At 34.4% G+C, this 27267-nt stretch overlaps 2 protein-coding genes across 2 annotated transcripts in view; both read right to left on the bottom strand.

Moving 5' to 3' along the window:
* Nucleotides 1-26077, bottom strand: part of LOC134842316 (uncharacterized) — a 29774-nt gene extending 3697 nt beyond the window's left edge. The window contains exons 1-7 of the mRNA XM_063858594.1: nt 25874-26077; nt 25454-25542; nt 24913-25374; nt 12007-12284; nt 11287-11413; nt 8851-9089; nt 7851-8258 (exon numbers count right to left, since the gene is read on the bottom strand). Of these exons, the coding sequence (XP_063714664.1) occupies nt 7851-8258; nt 8851-9089; nt 11287-11413; nt 12007-12284; nt 24913-25374; nt 25454-25542; nt 25874-26009 (1739 nt within the window). The 5' untranslated portion in view covers nt 26010-26077. The remainder of the gene's footprint in view (nt 1-7850; nt 8259-8850; nt 9090-11286; nt 11414-12006; nt 12285-24912; nt 25375-25453; nt 25543-25873) is intronic.
* LOC134841220 (probable splicing factor, arginine/serine-rich 7) overlaps nt 1-27267 on the bottom strand; it is a 446664-nt gene that overhangs the window by 29266 nt on the left and 390131 nt on the right. The gene's annotated exons all lie outside the window — the stretch shown is intronic.

Below are 27267 nucleotides of genomic sequence, written 5' to 3'. Positions count from 1 at the left end.
AAAATTTGGCAACTTATAAGCTATAGGCAACCACACTAACATTGAATGTAAACAATGGAATGTATTAAGAATAAAATGCGATTAAAATATGCATTTCAAAAAACTCGCATAACATTTCGAGTTGGAAAAGTTCTGAATTGGTATTTTAATTATTATACTGTTAAAAAAAACGGATAGCTGTGTTAACTTACTGCAAATTAAATGTCCGAGCCCATTGTGTTATAATGCTAATGCAGCCAACGAAAACTTGCACTTGTTTGCGACTTAAGTTGGAACAAAAGTTGCATCGTACTATCACACAACGCTCTGCACGTGTTATAAAAAGCAAAATCAGGTACAACAAAGAACCACTGGAATGTGTCAAGTGGCATATCAAATTGAAGCCTTTTCAGTCGTGATTCGAACAACATTTAAAAGTTTTCAAAAACTATCTTCGGTATCGAGAAAAACTGTTTGAAAATTTTGAGCAAATGAAGCCAGCGAGAAGCCTTATAACCTGATTATATTTAATTTAAGCCCTTAAAATTAAAATTTAAGCCAAAAAAAATTGTTTTTGAAGTTTTTAGCGCCATTTTGAGAACTAAAAACTTGAAAAATTCAAAACTTTGCAATTTTTAAATTATTTTAGTCATTTTCCAATAAACATTTTTGTCCATTTTGCCTATATTACAATTACTGTCGAATACGCCTAAATTAAAGTTTTAAGTCCGATCCTTTTACCACAACACGCAGAAAAAGCAATTGAAAAAAAATATTTTTGAAGGTTTTTAAAACACTATGGTCGAAACATTCCGTGCTAATTGCATAGTAACAGGTTATCCTTGCTTTGTTTTAGAAACGATTTTCAATAAAAAATTTCCAATCAAAACAAACAACAAACAAGCATCCTTGGTTAATGCGCAGTGATTCAAATTGTTCCATTCCGACTAAAGCCACTATTGCTAAAAATTTGACACAGGCGAAGCTGCAATTCCGCAAACATGAGCGAGCAAGCGGCAAAGATTAAGGAGCTTTAAATGCACAAGAACTCAAACTGAGCAAGTAAAAAAAATTTGGAAACAAATAAGCTGAAGGCAACCACACTGACTTTGCATGTAAAAAAGAAGGTTTCAAAACAAATTGAGTATAAATATGCCTTTCGAAAACCTCGCGAAAAAAAATCGAATTGAGGAAGCTCTGAACTGAGATTTTAGATATTGTACTGTTGTATAAAACAAAAAAGCTGTGTTAACTTATTCCGAATTAAATGTCAAAACCCATGGTGTTATAATTCGAAGGTAGCCAAAAAAATAGCACTTGTTTTCTTTTTAAGTTGGAAAAAAAGTTGCATCTTACTATCGCACAACGCTCTGCACGTGTTATAAAAAACAAAATTAGGTACAACAAACAACAATTGGAATGTGTCGAGTGATATATCAAATTGAAGCCTTTTCAGTCGTGATTCAAACGACATTTAAAAGTTTTCAAAAACTATCCTCAGTATCAAAAACTATCCTCAGTATCGACAAAAACTATCCTCAGTAGCGCCACTTTGAGAAGTAAGAACTTTTTTTTTGTTCTTTTAGTTATTTTTTTTACAAATATTTTGTCCAATTTGCCTAAACTACAATGACTGTCGAATACGCCTAAATTTTAGTTTTAAGTCAGATCCTTTTATCACATCACGCAGCAAAAGCACTAATTAGAAAAAAAAATCTTTTTTTTTTGTAGTTTTTTAAAGACTATGGTCGGAAAATTCCGTGATCCTTGTTTAACCGGTTATCCTTGTTTAATTTAAAATCTGCTTCTCATTCTAAATTTTTTAACCAAGACATACATTAAACAAGCATTCCGACTGCAGCCACAGTTTCTAAAAAATTGACAGCGGTCAAGCTGCAACATCGCAAACATGAACGAGCAAGCGGCAAACAAAAAGGAGCTTCAAAATGCAGAAGAACTCAGAATAAGCATGAAAAAATTTGGCAACTATTAAGCTATAGGCAACCACACTAACATTGAATGTAAACAATGGAATGTATTAAAAACAAAATGCGATTAAAATATGCATTTCAAAATACTCGCATAACATTTCGAGTTGGAAAAGTTCTGAATTGGTATTTTAATTATTATACTGTTGAAAAAAAACAGATAGCTGTTTTAACTTATTGCGAAATAAATGTCAAAGCCCATGGTGTTATAATGCTAAGGCAGCCAACGAAAACTTGCACTTGTTTGCGACTTAAGTTGAAACAAAAGTTGCATCGTACTATCACACAACGCTCCGCACGTCTTTAAAAAAAGTTAAATCAGGTACCACAAAAAACCACTGAAATGTGTCGAGTGACATACCAAATTGAAGCCTTTTCAGTCGTGATTCGACCACATTAAAAATTTTTCAAACCTCTTCTTGGTATCGAAAGAAGCTGGTTTACTTACAACGCCCAATGAGCAGCCTTACAACACCTAACGAGCAGCCTTACAACAGCCTAATTATGCTAAATTAAAGCCCCTAATATTTAGTTTTAAACAAATAAAATTAGTATATGGAGTTTTTAGCGCCACTTTGAGAGTAACAACTTGCAAAAAAAAATTATTTATTTTTTTTTGTTCTGGTTATATTTCTACATACATTTTTGACCAATTTGAGATAAATTATAGTTTTAAGTCAGATCCTTTTATCACACCACGCAGAAAAAGCACTAATGAGACAAAAAAAATCTTTGTAGTTTTTTTAATACTATGGTCGGAACATTCCATGCTCATTGCAGAGTAACCAATTATTCTTGTTTTATTTTAGATATGCTTTTCATTATAGGTTTTCTAATGAAAACATACAAACAAGCATACTTGGTTAATTTTCAGTGGTTCAAGGTGTTCCATTCCGACTACAAACACTATTGCTAAAAATTTGACACAGGTGAAGCTGCAACTTCGCAGATATGAGCGAAAAAGCGGCAAAGATAAAGGAGTTTTAAAAATTGCACAAAAACTCAAACTTAGCATATAAAAAATCGGAAACTAATAAGCTAAAGTCAACCACACTAACTTTGAATGTAAATAATGGAATGTATTAAAAACAAAATGCGAATAAATTACGCATTTAAAAAACTCGCAAAATTTATCGATTTGGAGAAGTTCTGATTGGGATTTTAATTATTTAACTGTTGTATAAAACAAATAGCTGTGTTAACTTATTACGAATTAAATGTTAAAGCCCATGTTGTTATAAAGCTAATGCAGCTAACGACAAATAGCACTTGTTTGCGCGTTAAGCTGGAAAAAAGTTGCATCATACTATCACACTACGTTCGGCACGTGTAATGAAAAAAATTGTGTTTTGCTGGGACAGAAAAATTTAGGCTGCTGAGAGTTTCATTTACAGCCTAGATATTACAAAACGGCTCTACAACCGTAATTACTTATTGATTCATTATCCACTCATCGCTCTAAAACGGCTAGTCAAAAAATCGTGATAATGAATTTTTTTTGACAATGAAAACATGGTCAACAGACAGTTTGAACAGATACGATGAACGAAAACAGAAAAATTAACTAGTTTTAAGAAAAAATTTACATATAGAGCTGGAAATCTAATCAGGAGAACCCACTTTCGGACCAAAAACTGGTTCAAATTTTTCGTGACCTTCACACTACTGCTGCTCGACAGTGACGTTTGCCTTCCTCCGAATAAAAAAGCAAAACTCATGTGAGCATTAACAAATTTTATGAGGTTCCAGAGAACAAAACCACGACTTACTTAGGTCTTCACTGCCTTCATTGACACTTGAAAACGTTCCAGAAATTTGCATTACAGCTAGACTCACGGCTGAAAGAGCATAACCATAACTTCGAAGTATTTGACCTGCACTGGTCGAGCTTATTTCATGTTCCCAGAAAATCTACATGCTAAGAATTCTTTTATTTGCTGCCTCAATTTGAACTCCTTGAAATGGAACAAAAACTACAAGTACACAGAGGCGAAAGGGAGCTTCACATCACTTTTGATACAACCAAAACGTGGCAAAACAAGTTACCGAACATAAATGAAAATAACTAAGTCGTAAAAAATCTTGGTAAAAATCAATATTTTTTTCCAAATAGTTTTAAGTTCAATTTCAGAAAAACAAACCAGAAACACAGCGACTAGCATTAAACAAGCTTTTCTTAGTTTCCATGCGTACACTTAACCGACAGCACGCCTTGGTTAGACTCCCAATGATCAAAAAGCCAAAAAAAGCCAAGAAAAATTGTTGTAAAAATAACCAATAAAACTGTTTGAATTTAACTTTTATACGACCGACTCGATTTATTTAAAAATTAACAAAGTATAGAGCCAATATTCATTTGGAATAGAGTCAATGTCTCAAGTAACAGAATAAAAACTGACTTATTTTTTGAAGAAAATATCGTTTCGAATTTCAAAGAAAACAGATTGCCTTAAAGCCCTTCAATTTTCAAGAACAATTTATGATTGGCTTTTTTGCTAGAAAACACTGGATTGATGGATGAGTTTTAAAATTCGCTGGGACATTTGTGAATTACATTCCACTTTCAAAACTACAGACCTTAATAATTTTGCTGTTCGATAAAGGAGTTTGCCTTCCTTTCAACAAAGGAATTGAACTGAACTTTACAAGAAAACAAGTCAAACCTCGAAAAAATAAAATTGAGCCTTAACAAATTTAAGACTTTTCCTGAAAAAAATTGCAAAAAAATTATGGCGACTTATATATGAGTCTTAACTACGATCATCGACTCTTAATAATCTTTGATTACCCCTAAACTGATGAAAAAAAACTAAAACGACAAAACACAAGCTCCAAAATCATTTAGGCCGAATGAAACTTTTTGGGGAAAACAAAAACAAAAAACGAAGAAAAATATACAAGTCAGGGGTAGAAAATTTACAAACAAATTACAGGATTCAATCAACGACACTTGATTCTGAAATGAAAACTGCTTACTGTTTACAGCTCAAAAAAATTCCACGGTGTAGTAACTTAGCCGCCAAACATAAGCCGACAACAAAAAGTCTGAATACCCAACCTTTCCAGGAAAAGATTCAATTTTAGAGACAGGGTACGGCCCCGACTCAAAGCGCATTACCTCCACGCCATGTGGATAGCGGCTTGCAAGTTGCTAAGGATCGATAAAAAAAACAAAAAAAATTTACGGGAAAAAGTTCCCGATTACAATTGCGTTCGCACCTGTAATAAATTGAAAAATTCTGGTAAATTATACTGAGCATGTTCAATTGTATCGATTAGTCAATTCCGCCTTCAGGTTCAATCGTTTTTTTTTTGTACGCAGTTAACGCTCTATAAAAAAAGAATTGATGATCCAAATCTAGAAAAAACAGCAATAAGGAAACAAAGAAAAAGCAATACACACGCTTAACTTTCCAACTATTATAACAAAGAAGAGCAATCTCTTTGTGACGTGACTTTTTGTCAGCCACCCCGTATCAAATTTTATTTCACAGAAATCACGCTTGCACTCCACAAAAAACGGTAAAACCAACTTAAAAAACGGCAAAATAACAAAGCAAGAACACACAGAAAAAGGCCTCGAATTAAAAGTATTGATAAAAACAGATCGAGTCTATTGAATAAATATCAAAACCAATCAGATTCGATCAACTCAAATGTGAATGATTATTTGAACGGTTCAGATTGAGATTTTTTTTGACGAGATAAAACAAATTGCGTTGAGCATCATAGATAAGTGAATTAAAGCGAGCCTAATTCAGACCAACAGTTTCACAAATTGCAATATTTAACACATAATTTTAAAGAGAAATCCTCGCAGGTTAATTTTTTTTACATTTTTTAAATTCAGTGTAGAAATCTTCAAAGAGGCACAAAAAGTACCACAAAAACTATCATTTTGAAAACAGTCAGTGTTATTTTGTTTTTTTAATTTTTTTATTACTTAGGTCTTTACTTGATCTCAGTTATAGCAGTAGGCACCAATACTCTCACAAGCCAACTCAGACAATTTTAAAAAATCAAAATAACCTTGACACTAGATGTTTTATGGTATTTGACACAAAGCAGAGCTAATTTAATTAACTCGAATCAGTCAAAGGAACAATTTGCGAATAGGTAGCTAAACAGTTATATTTTTTGTTATATTAGCACGCGAACCAAAAACATTATTTCAAAAAATAGACAGGCGAAGCTGCAGCTTCGCAAGCACAAGTGAAAAAATGCAAACGACTTGGCTTTAAAATGCAGAAATAGCATATTTTTAGGTTATAATTTTGAAATGTAAAAACTAAAGGCGGACGCACTAACTATTTTGCATGCAACAAATTGGAAAGTGTAAAACCAAATTTTCTATAAATTATGTAAGCCAAATTTTCTTTAGATTATGCAAAATTTTTTATAAATTATAAAGTTTTCAAAAATTAATCTTTTCTCGCATTAATTAATCAACTAAAAAAACATCAAGTGTTGTAATAAATCAAATGTCAAGGCATATGGTATTATAGTGCCAATGCAGACTCATGATTCAAAAAGGCCACCTAAAGCAGCTCTTTTAAGCTTTTTTTAAACATGACGCCAAAATTAGCACTTTTTTGCAGTGTTGCTTGACTAAAATCACCCTGATTTAAACCAATGATTTTAATCAAAGAATAAAAGTCAAAAAAATCAACTGCGCAAGTTTATTGCATCATTCTGTCGCGGTAAACAAATATAGCAGCTGTGCAGTATATACAATGAGGAGTGCGGTCTGTATTTAAACAACCGCGTATTCCTACTCGTCAGTAAGCAGACAAATACTGTGTTAACCAATCAGAATCGAGATGAGAAAGCAAACTTTCGAGATAAATAATTATTACTTATTAATTTCTTCCTTGTCTCAATTTTGATTGGTTAATACAGTATTTGTCTGCTTACTGACGAGTAGGAATACGCTATATCGTAGGAATTAAGCTAGAAAATGGCAAAAAAAGCGAACTTAACGACAATTAAATACGCATTTAGCACCCTTTTAATGAAATTCATGCCCAGAAAATTGGAGAAAAAAGTCAAGTTTGAGGCTCAATTAAGTAAAAATGATTTGTTTTTACCAGTCCCATAATAATACAGTTGTCCCAGTCACATAATAATTACCACTACATTTCCTAGTAACAATGTCCCAATTATATAATAAAAAATTTCATTTCATTTTTTCATAATTTAGGGGAGTATAACCTAAAAGACCCAACTTGTATTCTGCTTTCGGGTGCTGAATCAGTAATTTCAATTGAAAAAAATTGATACTTAAAAAAAAATTTCCAAAAAAATAAAAAAAAAACAATAAAACTCGGATTTAAATCAATTGAGGATATACATCAGATTTTAATGCTACCCTGCTTTTTTGCTACTTTTATTTTTTGGTTGAAAAAAGTTATATCGCATTAGAACACTACGCTGAGTACGTGTAATAAAATAAGGATCCATTCAATGTTTTGTTTAAATAGGATGAGAATGATATATCTCAATTACCTACCGCCTTACATGCTGTGGCAACTAAGACGCCCAATATAGGCAGACAAACTAAATTCCGATATTATTCTTTTTTAAACAACAAAAGAATCCTGATCAGTTATCAAAAAACAGGTCCTGATCTGACCGGATTCTAACCCTCGATCTTTGGAGTACCAGGTATGGACGTTCTCTTCAGGATATCAGACCCAGAACTTAAATTGATTATGAAACAAGCTATCAAGTGCTTCAGTGATCAGTTTACTGGAAAAAAAAAGTTCCGATTTGATCACGCTAATCGCAAGCGTAAAAATAAATAAATTGGTACCTAACTGACAAAAAAGCTTTGAAAAAAGCTTCATTTAATACCCCCCATCTAGTAAACCTGAACTGCCTTACTCATTGTTGCTATTATTATTGATTGTCGTATAAGCAGTTTCAGCTCTCGAAGTCTCATACAGATCAGAGTCCCACGCAGAACACTCATCTGCCACTATCGGCGGTTGCGTCACATGCACAAGAACAGACTTCGCAGCCAAAGCGGCAGCCGTACCGACATTGGGCACTGCTGACTGTTTCGCTGCCCTCTGATTACTAAGATGGGGAGAGGGTTGGGCTGAACTGGTAGCTGAAGATGAAGCAACTGCTGCAGCCGAGGTAGATTTGGATGTTTGTTTCGATTTTGATGATCCAATGATGGATTTGTGATTGTTGTGGTCTGATTGAACTAGGGAGAAGGGGAAGTAGCCTACGCCAAAAGTTCGTTTGTTTTGTCCCTTCATGATTTGACCCGCGTCAGTGTCAAGGCTGCAAAATAAATCTCCACAGCCATAAATAAATCTAACATCTCCATTATTACATTTTAGCGGCTTTACAACTCCCATATCCTTAAAACAAAGCTAACAGACAGTTGAAAAAAGTCAATGAATGCAAAAGAACGGAAACAAATACTGACTTGAAAGAAAAAATACATGCCCTTAAAGCTCTTTGAAATTCACGAAACAATTTTTTCATTTTCCTGCAAAAAAAAAACAAATGAAAAAAATCATCACGACCTATATAAGTAAGGTCATCGACTCTCAACAAAAGAAAAATGCACAAAAGCAAAAAACAAAAACATCGGTAATACGGTGTTCAAACTCAGATTTCTAGAGGAAAGTCACTACGCTGGGAAATACAAAAAGGCGTTCTATAAAGCTAGATCATGTGCTGTGTAATAAGAGCATGAAAATTGAACAAGAATTTGCCCTAAAACAAGGGGTATGTTTTGGAGAAAAATGAACTGATCATCTAACACGAGGCTATACCCGCACCAGAAAATAGATACCGATTCAACTCAACCAGAAAAAACTTCCAGCTCCCTTGTTGTCTTCAAACAAAGCAGTTGTGGCTGACTTACGGTTCTGATAGCACAAATATCTGGTCTCCTTTCTCGAAGTGTAACTTGCCCGCATTTGAGCACCCTTTGATAGCCGTGAGCATCTTCGGTCTGTGGTTTCCCCACTGTACGACCAGGGTATGTGTGTCTGGTCTTTCGGCAGCAGCAAACGAGCAGCAGGAGAGCACGAGGTTGTAGATGTTGTCGGGACAGAAGTCGTGCTGTGGTAAAACTTCGCCATTTTCCAGTTTAACCAGCATCTAAACAACATAGCCAACAGACAATTGGAAAAAGTCAATGAACGAAGTCAACAGAAAAAAAAAAGTTTTTTTTTTTTTTTTTTTTTACAAATTTCAACATTAGAACTTCAAAATGAAAAATCTATGGCCTTAAGGCTCTTTGAATTTCAAGAACAATTTACGATTCGCACTCGTAACAGTTATGATAAAAAGATAAAGTTGACCCAATTTGAGAAAACTGGATCATTAAAGTTTATATTCAGTTGGGAAATCTGAAAACTAAATTCCCCTTTCGAAACAAGGAGTCGATCACGTTTTACGTGACATCAAAACTTTTACTGTTCGATAAAAAATTTTTACCTTCCTTTTAACACAGGGAATGAACTGAACTTAAAGAGAAATCAAAAATCAAACCGCGAAAAAGTAAATTTGAGCCTGGACAAACTTTAAGACTTTCCTGAAAAAAAAAATAAAAAAATCATCCTGACCTATATAAGAGTCTGAACTACGAGTATCGACTCTTAAAAACGAAATTCCAGCTGCTGCTAGTAAACAGCAAACAGTGTAAAGTGTGTTGGTTTTGTGAATCTTTAGCTAAAGATCTTCACATAGTATGATTGCGAATCCCCATTTAAAGATTCACGTTTCTAGCTTTAATAATAAAGTTTTTATGAATGATTAAAAAAGCAATAGTCAATGTGGCAAACTAAAGCATGAGGCGACAACTCGTCGAAAAAGAAAATTTAGACTTTTTCATTTTTTCAAAAGCGACAAATAGCACCAGGAAATAATTACGATCATGCAACCATTCGTTACATTAGATTGAGCAGCACAAATTTATTCACGCGCTTTATTCCTCTCGTACCGAATTTAATCACAGCGGAGCCTTGTTTTGAATTGTCTGTCGCTTCTAACAAGTGCTGCACTCTTCGAAACGTCGCTTTTTCTAAATAAAACCAGTTGTCGCTCTCGACAAATTGTCTCATCGCCAAAACAAATTGATCAGGGGCTTCAGCTGACCACGGTCATTAGACTCCATCGAAGACTAATAATGGTTTGAATCAAGAAAAAATTTTCCATTTCTGAGGCTGTCCCTACAACAACTAGAATTTTACGCTTGAAAATTTGAACACAGAGGCCAAGCTGCGCAAAGGGCGACCATGACAAAAAGAAATTCTATCAAGTGCGATAAGAAAGTAGAAATAAGCCTCTAATAAAGAAAAATTCGGCTACGTCTCGGATTCAACCTGCAATCTAGAGACTAGAGGTCTCTCGCACTAACCACTCAGCCACGGACGCTTAACAAATAACAAACACTAGCCACAAATAAAGCAGAGAACAGATGCTATGAAATGTCCAATGCAACAGATTGTGATTATAGCAAAAAAAACCACATTGTAAACACTTTTTATTACGAATTAGGTTAGAAAAAAGAAGATTTCTAAGAAGTATTAATAAACTTCTCGCGCAGGCTCGCTAGTGTAAATATAATTTTAAAAAAAACTGTTAATTAGAATATAGGTATTAAAAAAACGGCTTAAATTTGTTTTCAAAGCATCGTTTGGTCATTTTATTAGAGGGCTTCAAAGAGGGGTTCTTAATGCCGAAAAATCCCCGTAAACAGCAAAACGGTTTGAAATTTTGAACTTGAAGCATTTGTTCGAAAACTAAGCATCTAAACTAGGCCCTCAAATGAAATTTCACTGAAAAAAACCTAAAAACTTTGATAAGCTCTTAGACGGAAGTTGACTGAAAATTCAGTATTATTACAGTAAACTGCCAAATTCGGAGTGAATTTTTATTTCGTAACTGAGTTGTTTAATGAATTGCTTTTTATATAAGCAAAATCCTAAATTAGGATCTATCTTAGAAGCCTGGCTATCCAGAATGCTCATCAAAATTTCCAACTGCTTTCGCTGTTTTCGGGGATTTTTGGAATCAAGAACAACTTATCTGCCGCCCTCTAATTAAATGACCGAACGACGTTTTGAAAAAAAATGTTTACAAATTTCTATCCGACTATACTCTAATTATCAGTTTCATTTATCATATGTCAAAATTGCAACCGTGGAACCGTGGAGTTGCAGAGAAAAAGGCAGAAAAGTGAAAAAATTTTCGTTCATTTCGTCGCTTCCAAACTAAAAGTTGCAATTTCGATGTCCCGTGACTAACGTTTCAAGCAAAAGCCAATGAAAAATCATAAGCAATGATACCATACCTCGTTGGCCGTCAGTCTGGGCCTGGGGTGATCTGCGAAGGAAAATATCTCCCAACAGGTCACACCGAACATGTAGATGTCACTGGCTGCACTGTACCTCTTGTATTTCAGAGATTCGGGCGCAGACCTTTAATACAGGAGATTTTATACAACAAGGAGCAGCAAATTCCATACGAAAACTTAGAAAATCGTCCCGACAAAATGTGAAAAGCCATCCATTAACGACCTTTCCTTGAACCAAAAATCTTTCTTGTAAAAATTAAACTCATTTCTGAAACTTTTTGAAAGATTACGTTAAAACTGGTTATATCTTAAATCATTTTTAATGAGAAACAACAATGTCCATTTACTATGCTATTAGCACATATTCTTCCCATCTTGATTTCCGTTTATTTGAGTAATTCATAATCACAAGCCTGCTCGCAAACTAAAATAGAGCAAACTGCAATAGAGGTACCATGCGAAAGTTTTAGTCGGTCGAAAAATGGCCAAGAATCGCAAAAATGAGCATCGCTCAAGATAATAATTAAGTCTCAAATGTAAGAAATAAGAGTAAGGCATATCATAAAAAAGGCTGGATAGCCCTCGAGATTTCATCTGCGAATCGCACACCGCATTTATTATTCTTATAGCAACAAATCCATAAATTTACGAAACACTAACTCGAACAAAACAAGCTCCCACGAAGAAAAGTTGTCAGGCAATAGACGTTATCCTTACCATGCAACAGGCATGACAGCCGACTCTGCAGTGTACGAATCATACGACTCGTCAGGAAGAAATTTGCTCAGTCCGAAGTCGGCCAACTTTACCAACTCCGAATCGAACACGAGGATATTCCTGGCCGCTATGTCTCTGTGCAGTAGTCTTCTCTCGTGCAGGAAAGCGAGACCGAGAAGAATTTGCTGGCAAAACATCCAGAGCATTTGTACAGTTAGTTTTGGTTTCTTGTTGCGAAGGTACGTGTCCAGAGATCCCAGGTTTGCGTACTCAAAAACCTAAAGAAACAAGTATTTCTAGTTGATAAGCAAGCATCCCACACTGATGTTTCGGCCACACTGAACTAAGAAAAAAATTCAAAACAAAGAAATCCTGTATGACAACAGAAGAAACTTTTCCAATTTTCTTTTTACACGGCAATTTAATTTGATGAAAAAATTCAGGAATGAGCGGTAAAAGAAGCTAAAATAACCTTAAAATTGTAGAAGAAACAAATTTGGCGGTGGGCTGCCTAAATTAGTCTGAAAACCGAAAATATTCAGACAAGCATTTTCCCAAAACTGAGACCATTTTTAAGCATTTGGAACGCGAATCACGACTGAAAGGGCTTTAATATCATTACCGACTTAACAACCTATGAGATGGCTTTGAGGTAGTCAAAATGCTTTGAAAAAAAAACACCTTACAACATAGTTCCTTCCCACTTCGTGAAAAAGCCGGAGCAAAAATTCCCTTTAGAACAAAAAAGAGAGACGAATTGCTATCAAGGTTGGAAAAAATTGCATAATCATTGTTCAAATATTGTATAAATCAATTCGTCACTTTTACTTTCTTCATGAAAAACAGCTTTAACAACTTTCTGTAACTTTTTTCCAACTTGACATCTTTGTTCATTTCTTACACCTCTGATCACTATTTTAATTACTACTATTTACTTCGAATTTTTATTGACAAAATCAAATTAAGCAATTACAATTCATTTTCTACAATTTGAATATGAAAGTTAGCAAAAGGACAGATGGGCAAGAGTTAATGAGTCCAATAAAACCGAAAAAAAAACATCTGAATTCAAGAATCTTTTATGATCAACACTTTTTCATTAACTTAAAAGTATTGATCATAAATTTTAATTTATTCGAGAAAGCTGAATCAATGTATTTTTTGTATCGATGTGAATTCTGAAAATCGAAATCTACTTTCGCTTAAAACAATTCACAATGTTTCACGACATAGCTGCGAGTTCAATCTGCCTTGTAAATGAATTTAATGACTGAGCTTGATGAATTTCAATGGTACTAAGAAAAACCAAAAAAAAAAAACTGAAATTCAGCCCAAAATCAAAAAGCGTGAACAAGTTCACGACCTTTTTCTTGATTAAAAAATTTGATTAATAACAGACTATATACACAGAAGTGAAGCGGAGCTTCGCAGCACTTGCGATACAAAAAAACATTGCTCTACAAGATAGTGAATTTTAAAAAAATCTGAAAAATTAAGTTGTAAAAATTACTTGAAAAACCAACTTGTAGACTTCGAAAAAACTACTTCACGTTTGTATCGGATGATATTCATAAACAGCCTTAAAAAACTTTGGAAATCCTTTGCCGAGCGGCAACAATTTTAGGTCCAACCCTGTTGAACCGAAAACCAAAACTGTTGTTAAAAAAAATTCATCAAGTTTTAAAAGTTTTCACGACCCATCCGTACTGAAACACAAAACCGCATTAGGATATATTGAGATATATATTGCAATATGCGACAGTAAGTATAATCGCAAGGGTAAAAACAATTGAAGAAAAAAAAGAAAATCGAAAAAAACTATGAATACCAAAAATTTTGTGGTTCCTAGTTTTTTTTTCCATTTTCATTTTTTTCTTCAATTATTTTCATTTTACCTTTGTTATTTTCATTTTATTGTAGTGCTTAAAATGATTTTTTTTCCATTTTAATGAAGTGTTTTGCGAGATTTCATGTAATTTAAATTTAAATATTAAAAACCTGCATGACTTCGAGTAGATACGAAAGACTTTAAAATTAGCTTTAATCATCATTTAAAAAATTTTCGTTCAACCATTTTGGTTAGTTATTATTATATTGGTCAATAGTTCAATAATCTATCTATTAAATTTTGTTAAATGGACATCACAGCTTTTCGAGAACGTTTCAATGACTTCTTATGAAATGCACCTGTCTTCATAAACGTTGCTATATTATAGGAGCAATCTCTAACCTACAAATCATCAATCAAGTACTTTCTCACATTCAATTAGACTTGTCAAGTTCCTTTAAAAATTGAAGTCATCCTTGTGTCCTTATCAAACGGCTAATAAATAATTATTTTGACATAAATCTTGCGTTTTGACTCTGACGTACGCATAAAATCTCATCAACATTTTCCCTGTGGACCCGGTGCAAATTGAATTATATTTTCAATATCGCCCCGCGGTCGTCTCAATTTTGTGTAATTCATAGTAATCTTTTTTTGTCACAACACCTGAAACAGAAATGCATTCAATAACATCGTTTTGTCCCTTTTTGATCCTGTTTTTATGTCTGTGTGCTTCTCAGATTAGATCAGATTACACTTATCCGAGACTTGGCAAAGCTCCTTCTACTGAAGAAGTGTCTAGGATGATGAATACACTGCAATTGGCAAGATGGTGGACCTACACAAAGTAAGTTAACGAATTTATAAAAACCACAAAATTTTGATACCTTCCTTTTTTTGTTGAAATTATTTTGCAAAAGGCGTTGAAATTCGTTTTTACATTTAATATAAATGTAATCAAAAAACCGTTTTTTGGAGGGCAAACAACAAAGATCAATTTATCATTTTAGAGCTGCATCGAAAACCAATTTTTCCCATCGAAACCGCAAAAACATTCAAAGCCCTCGGCAATTTTTCTCATATATTGACGCTTCACTTGTTACAGGCAGTCTCCTCTAACCGTTAGCACACTACCAGTAGCAGCCAACTATCCAACAGCAGAAACACTATTTTCTAACAAAGAGAAAAGAGAACAAAAGAAGACATGGATCAGATACGGAAAGTAGATCGACCTAACTGATGAAGTACTCATCAAACGTCAGACAATGTCATAAATTCATTTTAATGCTTGATGACAGTCTTTTGTTGATTCATATAAATCACAGATTTCTCTTCTGGTTTCTGCATATAAATTACTGCCAAAAATTCCACCGTCAATTGAAGCTATTTATGAGTTTTTAAATTCATAATTTAGAGATTAATTCAAACTCGAATAAGCTACACGATTACTGCAGGGCAACAGCAATAAAACATTCTTCAACCAATCATTTTGTAAAAACACTCAACTGAAGAGAAGAGACAGTTTACAGAAATAATTAGCGCATTAAGGATTTTATACTTTTTCATCAATCAAGAATTCACGCACGAAGTCAAACGTATTAAAATAAGACTACAGTGCTGATTTAAATTATCCGGACGAAACGAACAAACTTGAAATTTCAAACGCGTTTGTCTGAAATTGGGTTGAGATAGGACAAAAAGTGAACTGAACAAAAGTTGCTAAGAATTTCACCAGAATTAATATGGCGCATTTTGTTCTCCGAAAATCTCAACCAAAATTTTACCCCAAATTAGATAAGTATTTTTTAATTAATCAAGAATTACGCTGAAACTACTTTGTTAATTGCAGAGAAATATATATCACAAGAAGCCTCTTACATAGCTCAACAAAGTTATAGAAGAAATAAATCTACAAAAACCTGTATAAGAGAAACTATTCTTGCTGAATACTGTAATTTTTAATAATGTAATTTTTACAATATAAAACCCAAAATCTTTGCTTAAAAACTAATTTTAAAAAATTTACGCAAATTTTTGGAGACTTCACCTTTCTGGCACTTTGTTGGACACATAAGAGGCTTCTTGTGACATATATTTAGCAATAATTAACAAAGCAGTTTCAGTGTAATTCTTGATTAATTATAAAAAGTCAAAATGACCCCTTTTTGGGGTAAAATTTTGGTTGAGAATTTCGGAGAACAAATGCACCATATTAATTCTTTTGTTCTCATCACTTTGCAACTTTTGTAGCTTCACTTTTCGTCCGATCTCAACCCAATTTGAGAAAAACGCGTTCGAAAAATCAAGTTTTATTCGTTTTGTCCGGATAATTTAAATCAACACTGTGTTACGAGAAATGATTCAAAAATTTAACGTTTGCAATGCACTGCACAACACAAAAGCGAAACAATAGCGTTACTTGTCACGCAAAAATCATTAATAAACCAAAGGCTAAGCGAAGCTATGCAAAAAGCGATATATTAACAACAGACAGAACTGACTAACGATAACTTTCAACGTATGTCAAACTTTCAAAAATTGCAGGAGCCACGAAGAAATCCATAACTATTCGGGATTTTGAAAAACTCATTCGATAAACTCATTTTGGAGAATTATTTGTAACAGAAGAGAAGATCATATTTATTTCTCAAATTTGCGTTCAGATAAAAACAGCAGTCGAGAGAGTTGGAAAAGAGTCAATGAACGCAAGGAAAGAGAAAAAACAGTAATTTCAAAGTAAAAGTATATGCCCTTAAAGATCTTTGAATTGAAGCACGATTTGTGACGGAAAATTTCCGCTGGGAAAAAAACAAAACCTAAAACCCACTTTCGAAAGTAGAAAACGATATATCACAAGAAGCCTCTTACATAGCTCAACAAAGTTATAGAAGAAATAAATCTACAAAAACCTGTATAAGAGAAACTATTCTTGCTGAATACTGTAATTTTTAATATTGTAATTTTTACAATATAAAACCCAAAATCTTTGCTTAAAAACTAATTTTAAAAAATTTACGCAAATTTTTGGAGACTTCACCTTTCTGGCACTTTGTTGGACACATAAGAGGCTTCTTGTGACATATATTTAGCAATAATTAACAAAGCAGTTTCAGTGTAATTCTTGATTAATTATAAAAAGTCAAAATGACCCCTTTTTGGGGTAAAATTTTGGTTGAGAATTTCGGAGAACAAATGCACCATATTAATTCTTTTGTTCTCATCACTTTGCAACTTTTGTAGCTTCACTTTTTGTCCGATCTCAACCCAATTTGAGAAAAACGCGTTCGAAAAATCAAGTTTTATTCGTTTTGTCCGGATAATTTAAATCAACACTGTGTTACGAGAAATGATTCAAAAATTTAACGTTTGCAATGCACTGCACAACACAAAAGCGAAACAATAGCGTTACTTGTCACGCAAAAATCATTAATAAACCAAAGGCTAAGCGAAGCTATGCAAAAAGCGATATATTAACAACAGACAGAACTGACTAACGATAACTTTCAACGTATGTCAAACTTTCAAAAATTGCAGGAGCCACGAAGAAATCCATAACTATTCGGGATTTTGAAAAACTCATTCGATAAACTCATTTTGGAGAATTATTTGTAACAGAAGAGAAGATCATATTTATTTCTCAAATTTGCGTTCAGATAAAAACAACAGTCGAGAGAGTTGGAAAAGAGTCAATGAACGCAAGGAAAGAGAAAAAACAGTAATTTCAAAGTAAAAGTATATGCCCTTAAAGATCTTTGAATTGAAGCACGATTTGTGACGGAAAATTTCCGCTGGGAAAAAAACAAAACCTAAAACCCACTTTCGAAAGTAGAAAACGATCACGTTTTTCGGGCCCTTTACACTTTGGTGTTCGATAGTGGAGATTGCCTTCCTTTAAAGAAGGTGAACTTAAAAAAAATTACGACCTATATAAGCTTGATACAAACGCTTACATTTACTGATTTTTCCGACTGACAGGAAAAAAAACGGAAGGAAAAGATCTGTTTAAAAATATATACTAATATTGTCAATCTAAAAAATTGTACACTAAATTCCGAAAAACTACGCGGATCTGCAACATTTAAAAAAAATGGCTCTCCCAGTTAGTTTACCTGTTTGGTTGTTTACCTGTCAATTGTTTACCTGTTTGATAATTTATGATTTTGTTGTACTGATGCTGGATGAAATAGGTAATTTCAACAATTTCAAAATTGGGCTTCACCCAAAACCTAGTTATTGCTCTATTAAAATATGAGCGAAGTTATAGTGATCAAGAATTTTCCCAGAGACATAAATTTTTATTCAACTTCAAGGCTTAGCATCTTATGCACGGAGGCTTCCCACAACCTGTTGCTTCGATCAAATCCGATCAAGTTGAGTTGTTTTCAAAAAGAGTAAAAAAATTGACTTTTCCGAGAGTTTAAATTTTTTGTGTGAAAAATATTAGGCGTAAACGCTTGTGGATGAAAATTTTTCACGACTAGTTTGACCCCTTGAAACCATAATCTCAGTTTTGGGCGGGTAGTTTTCGAGAAAAGTCAAAGAAGTTTCAAAAAAGGGTTAAAAAATCAAAAATTTGACTTTTCCGAAAGTCATAATTTTTTTGAAAACAATTTTGGGATAACCAATCATGCAAGAAAACTTGCCACAATCCGCGCTTTTGAATGAAATCAATAACTCAGATTCGGGAGAGTAGTTTTCAAGAAAATCAAAAAGTTTTCAAAAAACGATCAAAACGTCTAAAACTTGACTTTTCCACGTGGGATATCGTTTTGTGTAAAAAAAAGGGGCATAACCGCTTATACAGGGGAGCTTTCCACAACCCATTCTACGTATTGAATCAAAATCTCAGATTCGGGGTGGGTGGTAGTTTTCGAGACCAGTCTAAAAGTTTCAAAAACGGTTAAAGAATAGGCAATTTGACTTTACTGAGGGCCATAAAATTTTGTGTGAAAAAAAATTTGTGGTAGCCGCTGATGCAGGGGAAGCTTCCTACAACAAATGAAAACAATTTCCAAGCGTCTCAAAAAAAAGTTAAAAAAAGAAAAAAACCGATCCCATATACACTAGAAGCCCAGCTAAAACAGGAGTTACCTGTTTAATTAATTTTGAGTTACCAATTAATTTTGTTGTACTGCTGCGGGATGAAATCGGTAACTTCAAAAATTTCAAAATTGGGCTTCATTCAAAATCTTCATTGTTGCTCTAAAACAATTTAAAAAATTTTATGGTTTTGGAATTTTCCCAGGGACATAATTTTTTTAAACAATTTTTAAGGCGTAGCATTTTATCAACAGATCTTTTCAACAACCTTTTGCCTCGATTAAGCCTGTGATATCAGATAAAATGTTTTCGAGAGGAGTCAAAAAGTTTCAAAAAAGCTGAGAAATCAAAACATCGATTTTTCTGAAGGCAATAACTTAAGTTTGGACATGAGCGCTTACACAGCGGAGCTTCTGTCGACTTTTTCTTTTTATTGAACCCAAAATCCCAAATTAGGGAGGGTAGTTTCCGAGCAAAATCAAAAGGCTTTAAAAAAAAACGGTCAAAAATCGAAAATTTGACTGTTCCGAGGGTCATAATTTTCTGTGTTAAAAAATGGTCGACACCCCTTATGCAGGTGAGCTTCTCATAAGCCTTTCTAACCACTGAAATTAAAATCTCAGTTTTCGGAGGGTAATTTTCGATAAAAAGTCACAAAGTTTACAAAAAGGTCAAAAATCGAAAATTCAACATTTCCGAAGATCGTTATTTTTTATTTTAAAAAATTGGGCTTAACCGCTTATGCAGGGGCGCTTCTCAAAACTCGTTCTACACACTGAAACAATTATCTCAGATTTGGAAGGGTAGTTTTCGAGAAAAATCAAAAAGTTTCAAAAAACGGTCAACAAATTGAAAATTTGACTTTTCTGAGAGCTATAACATTTGGTGTGAAAAAAGTGTGCGTAGCCGCTGATGCAGGGGAGCTTCCCATAGTGTCTTTTTGCTTGAAATCAAAATCTCGGATTGGGGAGGGTAGCTTTTGAGATAAGGTAAAAAAAAACCAAGTATGGGTCAAAAATCCCCCCACACACTTTTCCGAAGGCTGTAGAAAGTGGGTTAAGGTGAAAAGAGACTTAAAGATTTTGCAAGCACAAGGTAAAGTAGGCGGACTTTCCATTGGTATTACTTTTGTGAAAATCGATTGAGTAGTTTTTGAGAAAAACTTACAAAAAATGATAATTTTTGAAAAAAGTGATAATTTTTTCCAGAGCGTCTCAAAAAAATGAAATAAACAAACCCGATCTCATACATTTTCATAAAACTAGTACCTGTTTTAATCAAACAGTAACTTACATAATCCCCATTTCTATCTATTGAAACTCTTTGAAAGCCCGTGCTAAGGTAATTAATCAAGTAAAAACAATTTATTTTTAAAGCTAAGCATGCCAGCAGTCTGCAAGTGAAACTTACCTTTCATTCTAAATTGACCACTCTGTGAATAAAATGATTTGAAAAAAAAAATCTAGTGCCTAATTCCAACACCCAAGGGTGGACATAGCCAACAAACAGTTGAAAGCTCTCAATGAACGCAACGAAATAAAAAAACTGACTCATTTGAAAAAAAACTTTTCGACTTTCGAATTTGAAAGTACAAATTATATGCCCCTAAAGCTCTTCGAATTTCGCGAAAAAAAATCAAAGCCAACTAACAGTTGGAAAAAAACTAATGAACGCAAGGAAACTGGAAAAAACGACTTGTTTTTTCAAAAATCTTCTTGAATTTTGAAGAAAAAAATAGATGGCCTTAAAGCTCTTTGAATTTGTAGAAAAACTTATAATGGACACTTTTTTGTTAAAATTAACCCATTTGAGAAAACTGGATTAATAGGTAAAACTTTTATTGCGTTGGGAAATCGGATAATTTATTTCCATTTTCGAAATTAGAAGTTGATCACGTTTTTCGTGACCTTTACAATTTTGCTGTTTGAAAGTAGAGTTTGCCTTCCTTTTTACAAGAAAAATGCATTGAACTGAAAAAGAAATCACAATTCAAACCGCAAAAAAAAACAAAATTGAGCTTGAACAAATTTTTAAGACTTTTCCTGATAAAAAAAAATCAGCAAGACCTAAGCACTAAATTCATTACTCTTAATTATGATTGGCACTTTTTAACACAAAATTAACACAACTTGAAAAAACTGGAGTAGATCAATAGGTAATTTGCTTGTTTCGCAGGAAAACTGGTACCTATATACCACTTTCGAAATTAGAAGTCAATCGCGTAGTTCGTGACCTTAACACTTTTGCTGTTCGATAGTGGAGTTTGCCTTCCTTTTAACAAGAGAAATGCATGTAACTGAAAAAAAATCACAATTCAAACCGCAAAAAAAAAAATTAAGCGTGAACAAATTTTTAAGACTTTTCCTGATAAAAAAATCAGCAAGACCTAAGCACTAAATTCATTACTCTTAACTATGATTGGCACTTTTTTAACACAAAATTAACACAACTTGAAAAAACTGGAGTAGATCAATAGGTAATTTGCTTGTTTCGCAGGAAAATCGGTACCTATATACCACTTTCGAAATTAGAAGTCAATCGCGTAGTTCGTGACCTTAACACTTTTGCTGTTCGATAGTGGAGTTTGCCTTCCTTTTAACAATAGAAATACACTAAACTTGGAAAATCAAAAGTCAAACCGCGAAAAATCAAATTTGAGCAGAAAAAATATGTAAACTTCCTGAAAAAAACACCACAACCTATATAAGAGTTTTCACTACGTTCATCGACTCTCATTAAAAATAATCAAATTTGAGAAAACTGTTTCAATAGCGAAAAATTTTTATTACGCTGAAAAATCGGAAAATTAAAATCTCCTTTTAGAAACCGATCACGTTTGTGGTGACCTTTTGCTGTTCGATAGTGAAGCTTGCTATCTTTTTAGCAAAAGAAAAGAACTGAGCTTAAAAAAGAGTCAAGAGTCAAACACCAAAATCATATCTGAGCGTGTACAAATTTGACAAATTCTTGAAAAAGACAAACAAAAATCATCGCGACCTGTATAAAAGTTTTCACTACGTTCATTTACTCTAAAAACATCAACTTTCGACTTCCGAAACTAAAATAAATGGCTTCAAAGCTTGTATCCCAATTTAATAAAAACTGGATCAATGAGCTTGAATAAATTGTAGATCATTTTCCTGAAAAAAGTCAAAATGACCAAAATAAGAGTCTTCATTGCGTTCATACTGGTTCTTAAGAACACAGAAGAAAATCCAATGAATCTTTATACCACGTTTATATCGGCCAGGAATAAATATCGTCCAAAATTAACAGGACAAACGTGTACTGTATGCAATACCTCGCGTTAAGTGGTGAAATCTGTGAACGAAGTTTTAAACGAGAAAATCGAGTAACTCGATTACAAAATACTTGCTCTCGCAAGTTTAATTACCAAAATAATCTGGTCATCACAAATAGACCAGATTCATTTATGCAATTGGCTTAAGAGGCAACATTTTCTCACTCAAAACTTTAACACCAGTGCCACCCATTCCCTTTCCATTTAATTTACGTCTTTTGGCCGACGAACGCCAAATTTTTCAAGTACCCCTGCAGCACCAATACATAAATATTTCGAAGAGGAAGGAGCAAACATTTTTTCGCATACAGAATTGAAGCAGTTTCGAACCACTTGCGATATATCACAAATATCAGACAAGCTAGCCGACAGAATTGAGAAGAAAAAAGTCTGACCAAGTTTGTCTTGAATAAGTTCATTTTGAAAAAAAAACTTTTCCAGAAAGATGAGTGTTAGAGTTAAATTAGCATTCAAACTTAACTTATGAAGTTGTTAATAAGGTGACAACACTTGAATCGACACCTATTGATCCAAAAAAAATTACACACAAATTTTGGGCTCGAAAAACTTTTGGAAAACGAAGTATATGTACCCAACAGTAATTTCACCTGTACGATAGGGGGATTGATAGCTGGTAGCTGGGTAGCTGAATGGCAGGGTATGGGAATGATTAGCTGAATGGTTCGTTAGCTGGATGTATGGATGATTAAACGGTTGGCTGGATGATATTAAGTAGTGAATGGCTTGATGGATGGATGTATGTCTAGGTAGATGAATGGCTTGATGGTTGGTTGGCCTGATGAATGAATGGATTGATGCATGGATGGCTGGATCGATGGATGGCTGTTTGGAAGGATAGCCGATTGGTTGGTTAACTTGTAGGATGGCTAGATAGATGGTTCGCTGGATGGCGCTGGATGATAGGTGGCTCAATGGACGAATCGATGGCTGATTGGATATATGAATGAACGGATGGATCGATGGAAGGCTGAATGGACTTATAGCTAGATTGTTGGTTAGATGGATGGCTTGATGAATGGATGGTTAGACAAATGGATAGATGAATTATGGATGGATGACTGGCTGGATTAATGAATTGCTTGATTTATGGATAACTGAAGTGATGAACGACTTGAGTTTTGGCTGGATCGTTGAATGGCTGATTGGAGTGATGAATGACTTGAGTGATGGCTGGATTGATTCATGGCTGATTGGATGAATAGCTGATTGGGTGGCTGGTAGGTCAGATAGATAGTTGGCTGGATAGATGGCTGGCTGGATAGATGAATGGATCGATAGCTCAATGGATGTATCGATGGATGGGTGAACGGATGAATGAGCGGTTAGACTGATGGAATGGATGCCTAGATGGTTGGTTAGATGACAAAGGGGATGACTGGCTGGATGGACGAATGGATGATTGTTCGGTTATTTGGCTAGATGGATCATTGGATGAATGGATTACGAAGGATGGCTGGAAGAATGGGCCGGTAAATGAACAATTGTCTTGATGGCTGGTTTGATATATAAATGGCCAGATGGATCGCTTGATGAATAAATTGCTTGCTGGAATGATGGATGGCTGGACGGATCGAAGTGTGCACTATCATACTCTCCGCTGCTCTCCCCCCACCATCAAGTATTGGTATATGCAAAGCCTAAAAATGCAACCATGTGCTCTGGCGCTTAAACATAGCTAGATACAAGTCACAGGCATTTTTAACTCGTATAGATAGAAGTTTCGCGTTATTTGTTCCAGGTTCTCAATTTTTAAAGCCCCGTGGCTTGACAAAAAAGAATCCGACAATTTATCTTTTTAGTTTTGAATTCAAAAAATTACGGGCTTTCAGTTCATATGAAAAACCCGCCGCAAATGGCTAATTTAAAATCGAAATTTATCTGAAGAGAGAAAAATCACATCGACCGCATATTCCGTCGTATTTTTCGAAAACTGGAACAAGGATTCCTGGTAGCCAGTAGCACTGAACTGCTACATAACAGCTCGTTTGATATGCACAGAGGCAAAGCTCCGCTTCGCACAAATTATCGAGAACACGACAGAAAAAAAACAGCTTTCTAAATTGATAAAAGAAAAAAAGAAGTAAGCCTCGAATTATAAAATTTTGATACGTATTGGCATCAAATCTGCGACCTCGACAGTTTGAATCTCATGCCCTGCCTTCTCGGCCACGAACGCTTAACAATCGGCAAACACTACTCACAAATAAAGCAGCTATATATGCTAATAGATTGCCAATGCGATGCAGCAAAATTGCCACCAAATACAAATAGACACAATTTTGCAAGTAATCAACTTGAAATATAACAAGCTGAAGGTATCCACACTAACTTTGCATGAAACATAAAGCCACATTATGCATAGATTAAGCATTTCAAAAAAATTGCGAGATATATTCAGCTACAAAATTTTTGGAATCGAGTTTTTATTAATTCTTCTGTAGTTTGAATTAAAAAAGCTTTTATCGGTTTGATTGATGATTAAAAATTGCAGAAACGGTATTATCTTATTACTAATCGAATGTCAAAGCACATGCTGTCAAAAAAATCCGTAAAGGTGCCACCAAAATTGACAATATTTTCGACTTGGGCTAGAAAAAATCATTGTCGTATTATTACACTAACGCTCACTTAAGTTCGCTAGTGTCATAACTAGAGGGATTATCTTACAAATATGTACATTAGCGATAAAGCACGTCAATTTTGATGCACAACTAACCAGTCTAATGGCCAACGATGTAGATGAGGATCGCATATTTTTGTCCAAAACGATACCGTGAAAGTGGATTACATTTGTGTGTCGGACACTTAGCATCACTCTAACTTCTTTCATCAAACTTTCAATTGATCCGGATGTGTTTCCTGGTTTCAATTCTTTCACGGCTACCCTAGTTTGACCTCGCAACAATGCTTTGTACACTTTGGCAAAATGACCCTGCCCTATAAGTTCAAAATTGGTCAGGTCATCATCGCAAAGCAAAACGGGTTCCATGTTTCCCGACGTAAGCATGTTACCAGAGCCCGGAGGAACCGATGATCCTCGAAATCCAGGAATCATTGCAGTGCGGTCGCTACTTGCCCAACTTTGCCGCGATTGACTTTTGGATAATTGGAACGGTTGAATGCCTGTTTTTGGTTGAGAGTGCGAAATGCTCATCAAATTAGGAGCTTTGATGATCCTCTAAAAAAACAACTGAATTTATTATACAATTTCTGCCTTCAGATAAAAAAAATCTTACACTGATAGAAAAAATTTTAACCTTGCTTGTGAAGGGGATTTTTGTGTACCCTGCCTTCTTGCGATACTTGTCCAAAAGCATACGAGTTAGTGGTAGCGGCATTCCAATTTCTACAATTACACACATCTCAACATCAATTAATTAGCTTTAAACAGTAACAGCAATATGTTTCGTTTCGTGTAATATGTTTTTCCTTTATTTCTCGACAGTATATATTTTTTTCTGATAAGTATTTGGCCTTTGCAAATCGGAAAAGGCTATAATACAAAAAACACCGTTTTGGGGGTTATATTTTTTTAATATGAAGCTCAGGGGGCTATGATGTGAAAAATACCCTTTACTGACCCAAATGCCATATTTCACTGTAAAAAATGCCATGTTTCAACTTAACTGACCCTAATCCCAAATGCTTTACTGTCCCAATTGTCAAATTTTATTTACCAAGAAGATCTTCTTTTTTGACATATTTCAATTGCTCGAAGTTTGTCACGCCCAGCTGCAACCGTATAGGTTCTAAATATTGGACTAGCTCCAGCTCCGTCAGGAAGTCGCACAGGTCAATGCTTTGAGTAGGCATGCTTACAAGACACAAAAATATTAATTTCAAAGCATTTGACCTGTCTCTGCTACCAAATCTACATTTCTTTCACTGAAATCACTATTTTTTTTGCAGAATTCAGAACAAACTACAGAAGTAGACAATGTTGAACTAACTTTAAGTTAAGTTGTTCAATTGATGACTTGGAATGAGGCGAACACTGGATGTCTCCGAAAAAGAGCAAACCTGTTGCATGAACCTACTACTACTACTACTGAAAGAATTAATTCCCTTTAACATATATAAATGCATCATACAGATTGTTGAAAGGCTATTTACATGGTTTATTACTGTAATCAAGAACGGATATTGATGCAATTACAGGCCAAAAACACAGTACAGGAGTTATTTAAATCAAATGAGTTAACCCTCGCTTGCAGATAGTTTTTGAGTGACTTCTTAAACGCTTCAGGACATGCAAAAATATCTGCAATATCTTTAGAATATAGTATGTTTACATACCGGCACACGCGATAGAAGACGAACTGCTCTGTGAAGAAGAGACGACCATTCTTGGTTGCTGTCAGTCTAGGGTAGGCAGTGTTACGAAGATCTTTGACGGAGAAGGCAAAATTAATGAATTTGTAAATGTCGAAATTACTTCCGTTCAGCATGGTTTCATGATGAAACGATCGACCATTACCCAACTTCTTGAATATCTTGACAAAATTTATTCAAATAATGAGACGAATCTTGAAAGTCTTTCAGTATACTTCGATTTTTGCGAAGCTTTTGATCGAGTACCTCATCATATTTGTAACATTCGTCTACTGTAGTCACACATGAGGCTTAAGAAAAATAGGCCCTATAACCACTGGCTCAAGGGTCAGGGACACTATCTCTTGTGTTTTTCTACCTCAAGAACGGTCGGAGCCAGTTCGGTTCGTTTGTGACATGAGACTACGACCCGTTACAGCTTAAAGGCTACTACTAAAATATCCCCCCACTCTAGAATTAGAAACGTCCCCATACTTAGGTCTCTAGATACCCAAAATACATGAACGCCGTTAAAAACCGGGTTGGAACAATCCGTTAAGTTGCTTTTTTATTAGACAGTGGAACTTTGATCCATTTCAGATGGATCAACCTAAAACTCGCCTTACCTCAACATAACAATCATAAAACACACTCTAGAATTTAAATTTGTACTCACATAGTAGCACGCTCAAGAAGTGGGAAATAATCCAGTCGGTAGTTAACTCAAGAATTAAATAACGTAACTAAATGAGTCTAATGT

This window comes from Symsagittifera roscoffensis, chromosome 3 (assembly GCF_963678635.1).
Source record: "Symsagittifera roscoffensis chromosome 3, txSymRosc1.1, whole genome shotgun sequence".
NCBI lineage: Eukaryota > Metazoa > Xenacoelomorpha > Acoela > Convolutidae > Symsagittifera > Symsagittifera roscoffensis.
Note: the sequence above shows the minus strand (reverse complement) of the source record. Positions and strands in the feature narration are given on the sequence as shown.